Genomic DNA, 16,870 nt, shown 5'->3' with positions numbered 1-16,870 from the left:
TCTAAATTTTACGAAAAAACACCTTACATAAATACATAAAATCGACTTGCGCTACCTCTAAATCTTGAGTAAAAAATTTTTCTTATAGTATATTATATGGTATAATAATGATTGGTAAATTTGACTACACTACCTTGTAAAATCAACTAAACAATAACAAAAAAATATACTAAATTTAAAAAAATTTCTTTCGGATATTTTAATGTTATTCCTTATTATTCAATATGTATATAAATATTTGTATAATTGTTATAGGATTAATTAAGAAATCTTACTTTATGCGTATTGTTGAATTTTTGTTAGATTTAGTGAAATTTCGTTCACTGTTTAGAAAATATTTAGAAATCACATCTAGTTTTCGATTTATATTTAAATTTATAAATTTCAACGGCAATTCTTAATAAAATTGCGTTAAATATTGACCTCCTCTTTTTTCCATGTAAACAACAACGTCGGTATTTTGAGACCCCCATGAAGCCTGGGGCGCTGGGCTCGTGCCCCATGTGTCCTTATGGAAAAGACGGAACTGATTAGAGTATAAAGTAAGAAGAATGTAATTATAATAAAATATATAGGAAAACAAAATTAGCGGAGCCAATTTTCTCGGATCACACAGGTGAAAACTGTCCCAAATCCAGTAAACTCGTCTTTTTAAATGTAATCCAGCCTCGACGGACGTCGTTCTATCCGCAGTTTGATGGGATCTACAGGCTTCAGTAAAGTATCTATTTTCAACTTTATTTCACTCGTCGGTATGACTTGGTCTTTTTTTATTATATACGTCCGAAGAAATGTTGCGAGGAGCGTCTTCATTTCCATCATGGCAAACTTGATACCTAAAATTGTGACGAGATTCAAGAATTGTCTCAATCATTTTGAACATCTTCCTCGCAGATTTTCCTGTACCATACCAAGTGCTTCTGAAATACATACCGGGACAATCTCTTGAAAAACGGAAATCAACTGCGCAAGCGCCAAATAATTCAATCTTATTGGTCGGCGAAATCTGCCCGCAGCGATATTTTTTTCTGCGATGCAGGCGGGCCAACGTACACAAAATGTGTACGTTTGAAGTTTCAAAGAGCATAAACATCAAATTCCGACCGCTCTTTGAAAAATCAACCTTCCGACTCAATAACAAATGCTTCCCAAACCTTTCCATGTCACTACCTCGATTATTTGAGATTCTAACCTCGATAATTCGTATCAACTACATCGCCGGCAGAAACAGTTTGACAGCTGAAACTCGGGATGGCCAACCTGCACGAATAGCCAATAAAACTCGCACATGCGCAGTTGATTTTCAAGTTTCAAGAGACTGTGCCGGTATATTCACCTATGCAATATCTTGATCCAGCGCTGAATGGCAGAAAGCAGTATGAATGGCGTTTCGCAATTTCCACCGATAAAAATATGTCCGGATCAAACTTGAGCGGATCTGGCCAATACTCTTTGTTTCTATGAACCACAAAAATCAGCAGCACGGTTAAGTTTCCGCCGGCAAAGTGTGTTCACCTGGAATTTATATGAAAGTAGAATTACTAAAGTGTATGAATTTAAACACAGATAACGTCGACGGACGAATTTATGTTCCAATAGGTACAGAGAACCTGCAGAACTGGTTAAATTCGATCGTTTACGCTCTTTAGCAAATGTTGTGTTATGCTAATGATATTTGGGTACACATATAATTGATACCACGAACATCTATGCTGAACGATCATTAATTCTACCGATGATCGGTTATTATAACATGATATCTCTTTTTCAGATTAAAAGTTACTTATACTAAAAATACAGTTCTGCATTATGAATCAGTTGATCTGTAGGATCACGAGCACAGGCTAGATTTTAGTTTATGAATAAATATACATGGCTGAGCCAGGAGGGTATTCCCTCTAAAAGCGTAACGCGTTAGGACTCAGCTATATATGAATAAAAATCCTATGCATGTGGTCACACGTGTAACCTCACCATTATTGATATGATGAATCTATGATTGATTTAAAATTTGTAAAATTGTGCTTCGGGGCCGAGCTGAAAATAGGAGAGTGTCTCTCTGAATACCCAAGGTTATTATTTGCCGCTATAAGGCACCAATTCTGTTTTACTCGATTTTAAATTTGACATTGATATTCTTAGAAAACAATATTTTCAAGTTAGACGGTGGCTAGAGAATTTTGCCTCTCATTCTTGTTACATAATATGTTATGCGAAAATTTATAAGACGGTGAGAAGAATCGATTTCTCTTTAGATGTAAAGATCGGCGACATTGAGAGCCGTTGCGTCGTTTAGGTCATTGTTGGTGGTGTTTCTGGACGAGAGCCTCACCTCGGGGTCGGAGTCGAATAGATAGTTGAAAATGACACGATCATGTTCTTGTTCAGCCGCTTAGTCTTGGCGAATTTTGAATTTGAATAGTCATACTGATTGACGAAAGGTATTGTTCGAAAATGTTCAAATGATTTACACACGATTAATTATAATTCGAAATAACTGGATTACTATGAGTTTAAAACGATTCTTAATGAAAATAGTAACGTAGTTGATTATTATTTTAAAACGAACACTGAATATTACCTAATTCCTTTTGGATCAGGGCGTAACTTGATTTGATTGCGGAAACTGGAATAATCATCACAATGTATATTCACAAAATAATGAGATTCAGTAAAGAACAGTAAAGATTGAAATTTAGAAGACAGTGAGTCTTTTGCAATTAACAGAGTAAACCGGATGCTCGATTTGACGAATTTACACGAGACTCAGGCCATAATGAAGATTTTCCAACTCTACTCTGCTCGAAAAGGCAAATACGGTTTGATTTCCACGCACCTTGCGACTTGATAGACGAAGGACGTAACATTTTGGGCCTGTGGGTCCAAGAGCCTGCAGTTACGACATGCTCGACGGTGGGGGAAATTGGGCACTGTCGGCACTCCGGGGATCTATTTGACCGGAATCGACATTATAATTACTCTACTTACCATCGTGCACCGACTTACCGTAGAGGGCAATCCTGCAATTACCGACCGCGCGGCTCACACGTATGCACCAATGCGGAGTTTCTTAAAATTTAATCAACTGTTTTCTTATTACAGTTCGTCTAGTGTCGCAAATCATCTTTTTTCCTCTGGAACTTCCGTAAAAATCAATGTGCTGATATAATTCCTAGTATATTTTTTATTAAATTTCCAACAAATTTTCTAAATAAATTATTTCCACACGACTAATATAACTGCAGATATTGATAAAAAAAAATCATAGTTGTAGCACACCTAGAGATAAATTTAGCATGCCGCCCAATATGGGGGGGGGGCCTCCAAAACTGTATAAAAACAGGCGGCGACCTGACAGTAAAAAACTCTCATTCCGAAGCCTCCTTTAGAGGTGGTAATCCGCCGAACCAAAAAATCAGCTGAGGCTCCTCAACTGATCTGGCATCACCTTTAAATTCTTTAATTGAACGCTTGATTTCATTCCTCAATTCCTTTATTCTCATTAGAGATTTCCGTAACTTCGTTGCGCTTCTCACGAATATTATTTAATTTAAAATTACCTACCTTTCGATCAGTACATACTGCTTGTATTTATTATTATTGTTATAACCTTGAAGGTTAATTATGGTAATTGGTGACGATATTAATCCAACTTCATTTATTCTTGTTTATATCATTTATATGACCATTTCTAAATTATTTCTTGATAATTACTGCTTCATGTATTTGCTTTCTTTTTTATTATTTTTGTAACGATGGTCCAAATTAAAACAACTGGTTATATTCTTATATAACTAACAAGAATCATCATTTACACACGCACACAACTCTCACGCAAGACTTTACCTTGGCATTACGTGCAACTGATGCAGTTTTGCAAGTCATCCCAGGGGCCTGAACTCACACACACACACACGCACGCAAAATCACAAACCTACTACTTAGTAAAATATCACCACGGTGGATCGTCACCGAGAGCAGTAATCGCATCGACTGCAGAGATAGCTGGTGCATCTTCCCATCTTGTGAAACTAGAGACTACCACTAGTACATTCCAACCCTGTCACGGTGATACCCCAACACTACACCAGTCATATCTGTACGAGAAATTGAAAGAAAAAGACGTACGTCTCACCCACTTGCGGTTGACGCTAATACCGGACGTACCAGCGTATTATCAATATTTTACCGTAGAGCTAAAAAATAGCCGAAAAACGACCATGTTCAAAAATACGTACCGGGGCCAAAGAAAATTGTAAAGAATTTTTCAAAAAAGCAAAATGAAGGTAAATTTGTCTTCTTTAAAACACCATTTGGAACGTTTGACTATCTTCATTTCTGAGTCCGCTATCTAACTTGTAGTGCAGCAGGAAATTTCGCCTGGTGTAACCAAACTTTTGATCAGCATTGTATGTACGACTGTACCGAATAAAAAAAGATTTTCCTTGTTTTGTAAATAACGTTAATTCATTTTTAGATAATACCTCACAGTCAAAAATCGTATTTCTTTAAACATATATGTGTATGACATCAAAATCTCATCACTGTAGGTGCGACTGTGACTCCTGTGAGGAATATGATGCTATTATATTACAATAAATAATTCACACATTTCTAGTGTTGGATGTGGCGTAATTACTTAGGTTCCATTCTACAGTATCATTCTCGAAACGTCTATTTTCCGGTGTTATTGTCAGGGTGTAAGTGTAGCAGGTGTTGCTGAAATCGGTTTTACTTAGAATTACTGTTTAGACACCAAGATCCTGACACCATCCATGAACACTGTTTATGAAGTTGACTTCCTGGGACCACGCACGGTATTGAAATGGTGTAAATGCTAACACTTTTTTTACAGTGTGGTAGAGACGATGAGGTATGCTGCTACAGCTCAAATGCAGCGATATTCGTGAAATGGAAAACATGTGACTGGGTGATCAATCTTGAGTGCACAGCACGGAGATGCTTTGTGATGTAAGGGGATCCAGACCAGACTGTTCAGCCATATGGAAGCGAAGTAGGTGAATCGAATAAGACGAGATACTAATTTTGATAATATACAAAGACAATATTCGTTAAGAACAATGTTCAAAGTACAAGGGACGCAAAATATAATTAACTTACCCCTTTCGGACGAGATGAGAAATGCACCAAGATTGGTAATGTAATGCGTGAAGTAGAAGCACATTATAAGATATAGATGTACTATAACTATGAACGGGTGGGTATAATGCGAACTTTCCGGTACTAAGCCCGTTTCGGGTGGGGGTAAGAAATCAAAAAAACCGAAAATCAGAATGGCCAGAATTCCGAATTTAATAAACTCGAATAACAAATATGAGAGAACAGATACTATCAGAAATTTTAAGTCCCGAATGGTGCCCAATAAAAAGCTGCAGCTTACCTAAAATGAATTTAGCGGAGGGCTCTATTATCCAAACCCACTTACTTCAGAAAAAGTTAATCCAAGAATTCAGAGACACAGAATTTAATAATATATGTGTCAATATTCCAGAGAATGAATTTGTAGAAAGTTTCATATTCTCAAATGTCCAAATATTATAAAAATAAAAGTTAGAACTCGATCATCTAGAAACGGCGGAAAACAGATATCTAGAATGTAGAAGAGTCATTATTCAGAATCGTACAATTCCGAAAGTAACCGTATAGTTGGCTTACTACCAGAATTTCACATTCCGAGTCTATCCAACTAATCTACTTTGACTTGTAAAATGTTTTATGTACAGAATCAAACAAATTCTGCAATATTTTTATCTCATTAAAAGATTGAATATGACTTTTGATATCAAAAACTTATATTTCTTGGCTTCTAATATGATATGAATTATTGACTCTTCTGATATATTGCGATTCTTCATTCTGACGATTCTGATATACTGCAATTCTATATTCTGAGCCTTCTATGAGATTACTACTCGGAGTTCTAACCGTTCTGATTCTTGATCCTTCGCATTTATGAATTCGATTAGATGAAAATTCTACTTTATGATCCATCCGAAGGTTATTTACTTGCGTTCGTGAGCAATCGTATTTGCCTCATTCTGCTAATGGCCGTTCGGAATTTTCACCAGTTGTGTATTCTAAATTCTATAACTTCAAATTTCGATACTCTCATGTTCTATTTCCATTATTTCTGGCTTAATGAAGATTCACCACCTTGTTCTTTCGTGATTGTGAGTTTTCGATATATTTTTAAGTTATAAGCGTGACTCTTATAACTTAAAAGGGTTGCGGAAATAATAATTCCTGAGTCTCAACGACTTGGGTTGATGTAGAAACGATACTAAAACATTATATTAACACCAATCACAAATAATTACATAAATAATAACAAAAATAATTATAACACTTATAGTCACCTAAATCAACAACAATGTCGGTTTTGACGATCGGGATTGTAGGCTTAGTTGACAATGATAAGAATAATTTACAATATAATTTACAATATATTTTACAGAGCATTCACTATGACGCTAGTGGATGTCTCGAGCGCCTGTCAATCACTCCCCTCTCTCCCGAGGCGATGATTCCGCGATGGTCACTCTTGGTTATCCTTTCCGTAACCCGTTCAGCGTGTTTGTTGTTTTTCATAGATAAGTTTGGGTAAACAGGCCACAAACTTACATATTTATGTTCGAAATTCTGACCATTCTGATTTTTCGTTTTTCTGATTTTTCACCTGCACCCGCCCGTTTCTTCTAAATCTACAGTGATAGAAGACACTCGGACGCTGGTAACCGGTTTAGACCGTACAACGAAAAAGGGGAAACTCTTGATGACTTACACATGTGCATTAAGCGACAGGCTTAAGGGACATCGAAATACGTCACAAACTGCGTCATCAATCAAGTTTCGACGATCGTCTTTCTATGCACAACGTGATCGGCTCAACTGGCCTCAGTAAGCTGTCCACTTTAACCCGTATTTCACTTATGAGCTGAACTTTGTCCTTTTTGAGAACGTATTTCCGAAGAATGTGAGCGAGACACGTTTTCATTTCCATCATGGCATATCTTGCGCCTGGACAAACAAAACATTTTGGATTAATAAGAAGAATAGGACTGGACAGAATGTATGTGTTGCTCGAGTGAGGGCCCAAGACTCGAACAATTTTGTTAAACACGCAACGGAGGAATTAAAAAAATTATGGGACATATACGAAATCGCTGACAGAATGGTCGACTGTAAGGAGATGGCAGCACAGAACGGAGTTGTGATATGCGCCATTGAGAAGGTTAGAAGTAGGGGTCGAATAAAGGCAGTCTGCTCAACGCTAAAGCGGGAGAGTCATTTGATACAAGCCTAACTCTTACATCGACCAAACTTCACCGTTGGTAATTAATGTGAACGCTGAAACAGATTCCTCGATCGACGACAGCGATTATACCACGCATTACTTGCCAATGTTTTCCTTTTTTGGTGTAACTATTTGTATCATATTACTTATCCCGTACATAACCTCAAAATCTGACGACTCGTAAATATATTATACATAACACTACAAACATTAATATTGCGCGTCGTATTGTGTAAAAATTATTTCATCTATCTTATTTCTTAAATAAAAATAATGCACGGGGCCCAAACTGGACGTATACAATACTGGGGAGCGCGCTATTCTCTCCCCACCTCATTCACCGATGCGAGAAGTAAATTTATTCTCTCGTTGGACGGAGTATAGAGACCGTTTGCAAAATTCACGGCAGCGCCAAATCGATTCTATTTGTCCCAACCGACGGGCATTTTCCCCTGTCTACGCCAATGACTCAGCCAATTATAAACTTCTGTGGTTACGGAAGGATAGGGACAATTTTCGCCACTCGCGGCGCAACTCGTACTCACGCTCAGTCCCTATAGTCCCTATCTGAGCGTGAGTACGAGTAGCGCCGCGAGCGGCCAAAACTGTCCCTATCCTTCCGTAAACACAGAAGTTTATAATTGGCTGAGTCATTGGCGTAGACAGGGGAAAATACCCGTCGGTTGGGACAAATAGAATCGATTTGGCGCTGCCGTGAATTTTGCGCACGGTCTCTACAGAACCGCAGTGGCTTGTGGATACTTTTTCTCCCTTTGCGTCGCCCGGATATTGTATGATAGATCAGTAACACTTGTGTAATTTGTTTTTAGTGATTTAAGTTGTTGGGCGCGCCGACAAATATATTCTGCTACGTAATCATGGCCTCCTCCTCGTTTCAAAAATTTTCATTACCACTCATCCCGACGCATATGTTTTTCTACTCATACATCTCATCCACAGTACAACAATATTGCAAAAGTATCATCGAAATATTTCTGCAACATTGCGCATTGCATAACCAAAAATATTCCAAAGGCTGCAAAGTTACGTTCTTGCAATCTTGTAGAACATTAGGCAATTTACCTCAAACATATCAAAACTTGCAAAATTGCATTGCCACAATGATCATGCAATGTTCCGCAACATATAAATCTGAAATATTTCTAACTTTGTATAGTTATACTGATACAATATTGCGGAATGTATCTGAAATATTCCAAACCTTGTAATATTACATTGCTGCGATGTTTCTGCAGTATTGTGTTCTGTGTGCATACCTATACAATTCCTGGGTCCGCCGCTAAAGGGTAGATAGCAATAGGAATGGCGCTGTGCAACTTCTTGAGGCAGAAATCTGTCTGGATCAAACTTGAGGGGATCTAGCCAGTATTCTTTGCTTCTATGAACTGTGAACGTGTTCACAACGGCTATACTTCCTTTCGGCAGCGTGAACCCACCTTAAATTAGAGTTCAGGACATTTTTATCGATTACGAGGTCGAGGGAAGTTTTTTTTTTACTCGAAAGTCAAATGAGGAACCAATCATTAGGCGAAAAAACCAAGATCACACCCACATTTGTAGAAATTAGAATGCATACGCACCTATCTCCAAGTCCTCCATCACTGTGCGACCGAGGATAGGCGCGATTGGAAATAAACGCAAGGTTTCTTTTATCACACGCTCCAAATATTCCATATGCGGCAGGTCTTCCTGTGTCACAAATCGTTCATCAGGGTCTTGACCCATGAAAATGCTTTGCAGTTCGCGATAAACCTTTTCCTGTACGCCATACAAAGTGGGGATTAAAACTATAATATAACATTGTCGTTGTTACTTTCATCGAACAAAATAATTCCAACCACTTGTGAAGAAATGTGTTCAAAAATCGGATACTTAATAAAAATCTCTAGAAAATGTCTGAAAATGTTCGAAGGAAGTGCAGAAAGTAATAAAAATATACTAATAGGCGAACTGATAAGAGTTTATCAGACTTTTGTAGTGCTCATCATAGTTTCTAGAATCTTTGAGAATTTTATCAAGTACCGATATCGCTCTAACAAAAAAAAAAATGGAACCTTCAAATAACGTTTTAACAAAAAATATGAATACTCACCTGAACTTCGGGATAAGAAGCGAGCATCAGCATCACGTAGCACATTGCATTGGATATTGTGTCGTTTCCCTAAAAAGAAATTTCCAATCTTATCGATATCTGTCCACAGTTTCATTGTATGTTAATCAATCAATACGCACCGCCAGCACTAATGTATTAACTTCCTGACGCAATTCAGAATCCGAAAATTTCATTTCATCGTACGTCAGTTCCATCAGCAAATCTAGAAAAGCTTTTCTCCGTGACCGTGAAGTACCTACATAAATAGTCGAATCAATGCATCAGTCAATTAGACTGCAATTTGATTCTAGTGCATAAGTATCCAATAAGAAGCAAAATGATGATTCGTCAATGTAAACATTCCTTAAATTTTGCGTCCCAAAAAGTTCGCTAAAGATCTGAATAAAAAATTTCTTGCGACAGACTTTCCGATTTTTAGTTCCTAAACATGGTATTCATTAATGATTTCATTAATATCAATGGATTTGAACGTGATTTTCGTATGGCTTCAATATTTCAAGGAAATTTACTCACAAGTTTCATCTTCATGATTCATAGCTATCTCACGACGATCACCACTCGGCAAGGCCTGTTTCTTTTTCTGTATCACCTGAAAAAATTTGGTCACACTTTATTCTTTGGTCATTGAAGCGAAAATAATTTACTGCGTTATCTGAATATCTTTAATAACGATGACTAAAAATGAACTCACGTTATCAGTAAAACAGAACAAAGTTTTGATGCGCTCTGTCTGTTCTTTGCCAAGTTTGGAACGATAAAAAATCGTGTCAGGATGAAGCCAAGGCTTGAGAATTCTTTCGTAAATAATCGAAAATAACCTGAAAAGTAAGTATGTATTATAGTTATAATTAAACAATGTAAACAATGGTGGAAATATTTGCAATGGTTACTTCTCTGCGGCTTCAACGTAGTCGCATCCCGATTTGTTCTGTGCTTCCATTTTCACGCCCATCGTTGTTTCTAAAACAGTAAATAGAAAATGCTACAATTTCTTGTGCTTGTGAGCGATTAAATTCAATTATTGAGCTTCATTGACAAACCGCAAATAATATCCAACGTACACAACGATACGTATTCGAATATTCGGAATTCTCCTCCATTTATATTGGCCTCCATTTTGTCCGCCATCGTTTTGGAATGAGCCGCAAATATCGGTACAAAAGATTCGAGAATTTTTAAGTTAAAAGTCGGCCCGATCAGCTTGCGGTGCACGCGCCATATTCCAGCTGAATCATGATAAAATGAAAATATTTCTAGCGCTTTCACATGGCACGCAATGTTACAAGTATTGCTACAGTGTTTCTTTACATTGCAAATGCAACTGCAGCATCACAAAAATATTGCATGCACACAAAACATTGCAGCAATGTTTCAATTATCCTCTTTAGGTTGATTTATCGCTGACTATATTATGCTATCGCTAACAAAGTTATGTTACTGTAATTTGTGAAAAATTTGAGACTTGAAACACCGCCTACAAAACGCGTCATTTCAACATTGTAGAAATATTTCGGTAAGTCACCGCAGCCGCATCGCAATTTGATTTAAAAGAATGTGCAATTAACGAAAGCTTGCAACGTTACGGTTTCACAATGTATCTGAAATATACTGCGATATAATATGTATCTGAGTTATTTCAAACTTTACAAAGTTCTGATACTGCAAAGTTTATGCAATGTTGCATTCTGTCTCGAGACATCTTCACATTTCTAGTCAGCAATTGGTTTTGTAATAATTTGATACGTTTTTCAACCGACAAACAATAAAAACTCACCAGGGGCGGTGAATAAACCGTTTCCCAACCAAGGTCGAAAAAATGTATAAAATTTTGACTTCTCGATTGCTTTATCACTGCACAGTAACTCCTATGGAAGTAATACATGTATAATTGTAATAATGCATGTAATACTGCAATTCATGGATTAAATTCCTCTGGCACCTCGAAAGGTCTGTTACCTTTATATGATTCGGGTGAGTGACAAAAATCGCCAAGTCTTGTCCAAACCAAGCACGATAAGGTGACGAATAGCTGTTTGCGAGATTATCGAGTGTTTTCAGTAGATCTATAATCAAAATTATGGTACTTTAACCTTAGGCCGCCGCTACAGGTATAGTCAAGTAATATACATGTATAAATGTGGGGTATTTGAATACACATTAACATCACCTGCGCTCTCAAGTTTAATGTCATCAGTGGAATCATGCGTATTACATTTGTCAGGCGAACAATATTTACCAAAACTGAAAAGCTGATGGTAATGAATATTCAAACTCACCTTCGGTATTTCCGGTGAAAGTCAGGGCGTTACCCAAAAACGGTAAAAACACGAGTGGCCCACGGAATTTCCATGCTTTCTGATACAGACGAAATCTTCTCGCATGATAGATCATCAAGCAGACGATTCCGCCGATGAAAAAAGAAGTGACGATAAATTGAAGGCTCATATTGAGTTGCCTGGAATTCAGCCGATGAATGTTTTCGAAGCACAACGAGCATCGGGATTATTTTACGCCTTTGAATAACCCTCGTTATTATAATTAGTTTTTCGCGAACATATTACGCAGAATGTCATTCGACTCAATTTAAGTTACAAACAATAAATAATACGATAGCATCGAACGCACGACTTTGTTTGACCCATCCACACATGGAACACTGATGAACGTTGGTATGATAGGTCTGACTAGTGAAAGTAAGTCTGATAAAATGAGCTTCGCAAAGAGCTGGAGGGGGATGGGGGGGGGGGGGGGGAATGACGTACTCTCGTGTATGGGGCATTCTCTTCCAAATTGATCGGCATACGAATCTTCGATTATTATCGAGTTTGTTGAATCTCATCTTACGATTTACGCGATCACGTGAAGGGAATTGTGGCATATTAGGCAAATTATAATAGGTGCGTAATATCGCTTGTCTAATGCTATAAGGACGTATGCACCATTATACGATCGTTTATCACGTGTCAAGGTAAAAAGGCGTATTTTTTCCCCGTTTGTACGTGCGCGAAAAATTTGAGCATACATTCAAAAATGTTGAAATTGAAAATCAACTAACGGTAAATAAGGTCGTAAGTACTGTCGGTTATGACCTGTCTTCACGAACTTTATGAAAAATAATCAGTCACTAATTGTGTAACGTCGCATGTGTCCAAATACGACGAATCTTTTGAGAAAATAAAACATTTTAAACATTTTTCCTGAAATGGACGAATCTTTACGTTTTCAAGATTTTAAAGCGTTTACAGAAAAAAAAAAATTTTTTCGTACGATATGATTTTCTGAGAGAATATAAATTTTTTTAAACTCTTCCTGAAATCGATAAATCTTTATGTTTCGAAGTTTTGAGTGCTTATGCAGCGAATGCTGTGGAAAAAAAAATTTATACACTCTTCTACTACCACATTTGCTTTTTTGGCGCAAACGTCCTTGTACCATTAGATCCGCGATGGTATGTATCCTCAAAAAGACTGCAGGTGCAAAACACGAGTACATCAAAGTTGAAATTACCAACAAAAATTGATTTTGCAATTCAGGAACCACCAAGATGACAATGTATATTCAAATAAATACCAGCAAGAATACCCTGACCTACAAAAATTATTGAAACCAAAATCGTTACTGCCAAGTACGTAACTTCTCAGCAAAAATAAAGAATTGTGGACGAAATGAAAAATTCGGAGTCAGTTGTACTTGGCGGGCCTATTTATAAAACGAATAATTAATCACAGTGCACGTTGATCGGAAAAAATTTATTCTTCAGGTTTGATCTTCTTTATAACAAACGAGTACTTACAGAAAATTATTGGAAGTAATTATTACATATGTACAAAACGTAAGATTCGCGCTGAAATGTCAATGTTTTGCATACTGTCGAAGATACTTTAATACACGATATTCTCTTTCGTGTAGCATAGGCGATCCACAACAATCCTTTTTGTAAGACAAAAGTTCGAAGAATACCATTTTATTTTCTAAAATTCAGCTAACAGAATTCATTTATATTTGCGTATGCATTTCTTACATATGTGCGTTTGTTTGTGAACTGCTAGGCTGTAACACGATAAATTAATTGCCCCGTTATAAAGATAGTCTACATATAATGGTACAAAGAGGCTCTATAGGTAGAGCTAGTCAAGGCATAATGCATACATGATATAATAATGATAAAATTTCATTTGTCTCTAAAGATATATTTCTAAAATGGCCCGCCAAGTGTAAGTAACTCCGTTTTCTTTTTAATGAACTTGGCCGAGACTCTGCCGAGTGGCTGCATAATACATGCGAAATTGCCGATTAAATAGTATACCATGTATAGCACAATTTCACTTTTTATACTACATTTCTACAAGTTAGGATAATTATTTACACTAAAAGTCATGGTCCATGGGTTAAATCTTAGGTCATTCATGATCATCACATCGTTAGAAAAGGTGAGTTTTTCGGCTTTATCCCATGCCGGGTACTTCGTGACTTATTATCCCGGTGATGATGATCGATATAAAGGGATCCTTATCGGGCATGTGTAAAGTAACATTACATTCCAGCTTTCCATCTGGAACTGTCGGTAATCTATCGGTGTCAACGACGTAGTCGACTATTCGATGATTACCCTTGAAATAAAAAATCAAATCGATAATCGAGATTTTTATCGTGCATTTATCCCACACAGCACATAATATTGTAAAAACATTGTTAGAACGTTTGTATATTGCTATTGCAGCTCCAATGTGGCGGAAATATTACAGCAGAATTTCAATCTTCCAACATTTCGGTGTTTTGGCAATATTGCAAGATTTGAGATAGTGTGGAAATCGGATGTTGCTGCAGAATGCAAAATTGCTAGAACACCGTGCAATGTGTTCGAAATATTTGTAAGCTTGCAAAGCCGCGTTGATGCAATATTTCTAGATTATTGCGCAATCTGTCTGAAATATTTCGAATTTTTTTGTGAAGTCACATTGCTGGATCGATTCTGAGATACTTTAAACCTCACAAAACTAAAGCGCTACGATTTGCCTGGAATATTTCAGCCTTGCAAAATTACTCTGCTGGAATGCTTATACGATATTTCGCGACGTGTGGGTTAAATCGTTCTCACCTTTGTGAATGGGCAATTGGCGGGAAAAGGGTTTCCGGCAGCCAAGAAACCCTTGGCGATAACTTCATCCTTAATCGATTCACACAAACTGGTGTCAATAGCCATTACAGAAGTACCGTCCAAACTAATATCCGCAGATAACTGAAAAATGTAAAAAGTAATACCTTAGAACTTTGATTTCATAATCGCAACTCTAAAAATATCAATACATTCTATACCGGGACAATCTCTTGTAACTTGAAAATCAGCTGCGCATGCGCCAAATAATTCAATCTCATTGGTCGGCGAAATCTTCCCGCAGCGATATTTTTAACTGCGATGCAGAGGGCCAACGTACACAAAATGTGTACGTTTGAATTTTCAAAGAGCATAAGCATTAAATTCCGACCGTTCTTTGACGAATCAACTTTCCGACTCAATAACAAATGCTTCACAAACCTTTCCGAGTCACTACCTCAATTATTTGAGATTCTAACCTCGAAAATTCGTATCGACTACGTCGCCGGCAGAAACAACTTGACAGCTGAAACTCGGGATGGCCAGCCTGCACGAACAGCCAATAAAACGCGCATGCTCAGTTGATTTTCAAGTTTCAAGAGATTGTCCCGGTATAATCATCTACCGAAGCTCCAAAATTAGTCAAATGACGTGAAAATGGTCAAAATACAACCTTATGTCATCAAAGTTCATAAATTTTCCGTCTGACGTGAGTGTTGTAGATAAGTGTTAAAACGTAGTTGAAAAAAATGTCCACCAAGAATTCTATTTCTGGATTTGAATATCGAGAGTTTTGATAAATCTGTCCGTCATATTTTCGTACTCGGCCCATTTTCGGAACTGTAAAACCAGTAAAATACTCACCATCATGTCTTCGGGGAAGGTTTTCGAGATCGGAGCTACTAGCCCAAGTTTATTCACTGGCTTCGTTTTGGTCAAAGTCGCCGCCCACGTGTCTATGAATTCGGATTTGCTTTGGACGACATCTACAGTCAGTAGATTCACGCGCAGCGTCGGCTGGAAGAGTGAATAATTATGATTATAAATATTTCACGTGAATTACGAAATTATTCGAGCGAAATTCTATCCGACTGACTGCATGAGCAGAATCCCCATCTTGTCAATCTCGACACTGTTTTTGCTATCAAATTCAATTTTCAGGCTTAAAATGAATTATTCGGAGAAAACTAATCTTGGATTCGATTACTCACGTCACCAGCTTCACCTGGAGTCGAGCCGTAGAAGGCAACGAGAAGCAGGATGCCAGAAACCAACATCGTGAGAGAAAGCAACGTATCTATAAAAAACAGCTCAAAACTGTGATGTATTTATACCACTGGATGACAGAGATTCACGCGTTTGATATCACTTTCGGATAACGTAACAATTAATTTCCAGGGATGCACGCAAATTTATAAAACCAATGAATGCATAGCTTAACTCGAACAGCCGTTCTATTTTCATGAACGGATTGTATTTTCTCAAGACTAATGAAGAACGCATTTTCGAAACTTTTTTTCGATAATTATTCTTTATCTTTTATTCTTCGCTTCTCCTGAATTCTTGACATCTACACGCAATTTCTTCCCATAATCCAAACTGTTGAAAACTGCTGAAAACTGTGGAATAAGTCTAGCTTTTTCGTCCCTGCATAACGATTCAGGATGTCATGCTGCATGCAAATAATATTGTACACAATTAATCGTTGATCATTCATTTTGATACGGTGCAAACGCGATAATCAGTCATAGCAACGTGGGAATTCAGGAAACGTGAGAACCGATGCAGCCTTTAGTACATGTTAGAACACATTTACAGGCTTCAATAAATTTTGGAGTTCTACATAAGGAGTTTTTATTCGGAAATTGAAATTGAAATAATAATTGAACCATTTACTCTTTCGTACCGACAAAGAGGCCTAAGAACGTAATGGTTTATAATCCGTTTTATTTTTAGTTTCAGAGAGGTTTAAAATTTCAAACTACTTCCTGACACTGAAAAGCTCCTTCTCGATGACAAATTATTGTTGACAACTGAAAACTCGAATTGTTTCCTATTCGTATACATTAACCTCTTTGGATATTTGGAGAAAATTTTGATGATTTTAAAAAATTCTGGATTAAATTTTTTGATTCACTATATCGACGTAATGTTGTGAGAGGAATCGATTAGTTGCAGTTTGAGTAGTTTACGAACAGCGGATCAAAAGTTACTGCCAAAAAACATCAATTTCAAGGGGTAGAAAAATGACCAATTCAAAGCTTCAAAATTTTTATTTCAATACATTCACAGTTTATTTAATATGCCTTCATTCTAGCACAAGTCC

General features: G+C 37.1%; 2 protein-coding genes and 1 long non-coding RNA gene across 3 annotated transcripts; 1 reads left to right on the top strand and 2 right to left on the bottom strand.

The window, feature by feature from the left end:
• Positions 1 to 4,146: 4,146 nt before the first annotated feature.
• LOC124212160 (uncharacterized) lies at positions 4,147 to 6,765 on the top strand. Its single transcript, XR_006881594.2, has 3 exons — positions 4,147 to 4,286; positions 4,856 to 5,014; positions 6,729 to 6,765. It is a non-coding gene; the product is annotated as an uncharacterized lncRNA (long non-coding RNA).
• A 94-nt stretch (positions 6,766 to 6,859) lies between these two features.
• LOC124211339 (cytochrome P450 4C1-like) lies at positions 6,860 to 12,164 on the bottom strand. Its single transcript, XM_046610303.2, has 12 exons — positions 11,726 to 12,164; positions 11,406 to 11,512; positions 11,224 to 11,314; positions 10,490 to 10,675; positions 10,340 to 10,409; positions 10,141 to 10,267; positions 9,963 to 10,038; positions 9,569 to 9,684; positions 9,429 to 9,497; positions 8,917 to 9,094; positions 8,593 to 8,772; positions 6,860 to 7,038 (listed from the first exon to the last, which is right to left on the bottom strand). The coding sequence occupies exons 1-12, from the start codon at positions 11,892 to 11,894 to the stop codon at positions 6,860 to 6,862; spliced, it is 1,548 nt and encodes a 515-aa protein (XP_046466259.2). The 5' UTR covers positions 11,895 to 12,164.
• Positions 12,165 to 13,183: 1,019 nt separating this feature from the next.
• LOC124212158 (uncharacterized) lies at positions 13,184 to 15,841 on the bottom strand. Its single transcript, XM_046611955.2, has 4 exons — positions 15,756 to 15,841; positions 15,409 to 15,561; positions 14,548 to 14,688; positions 13,184 to 14,059 (listed from the first exon to the last, which is right to left on the bottom strand). The coding sequence occupies exons 1-4, from the start codon at positions 15,819 to 15,821 to the stop codon at positions 13,895 to 13,897; spliced, it is 525 nt and encodes a 174-aa protein (XP_046467911.1). The 5' UTR covers positions 15,822 to 15,841; the 3' UTR covers positions 13,184 to 13,894.
• Positions 15,842 to 16,870: the final 1,029 nt, after the last annotated feature.

Source organism: Neodiprion pinetum, chromosome 2, assembly GCF_021155775.2.
Source record: "Neodiprion pinetum isolate iyNeoPine1 chromosome 2, iyNeoPine1.2, whole genome shotgun sequence".
Taxonomy (NCBI): domain Eukaryota; kingdom Metazoa; phylum Arthropoda; class Insecta; order Hymenoptera; family Diprionidae; genus Neodiprion; species Neodiprion pinetum.
Note: the sequence above shows the minus strand (reverse complement) of the source record. Positions and strands in the feature narration are given on the sequence as shown.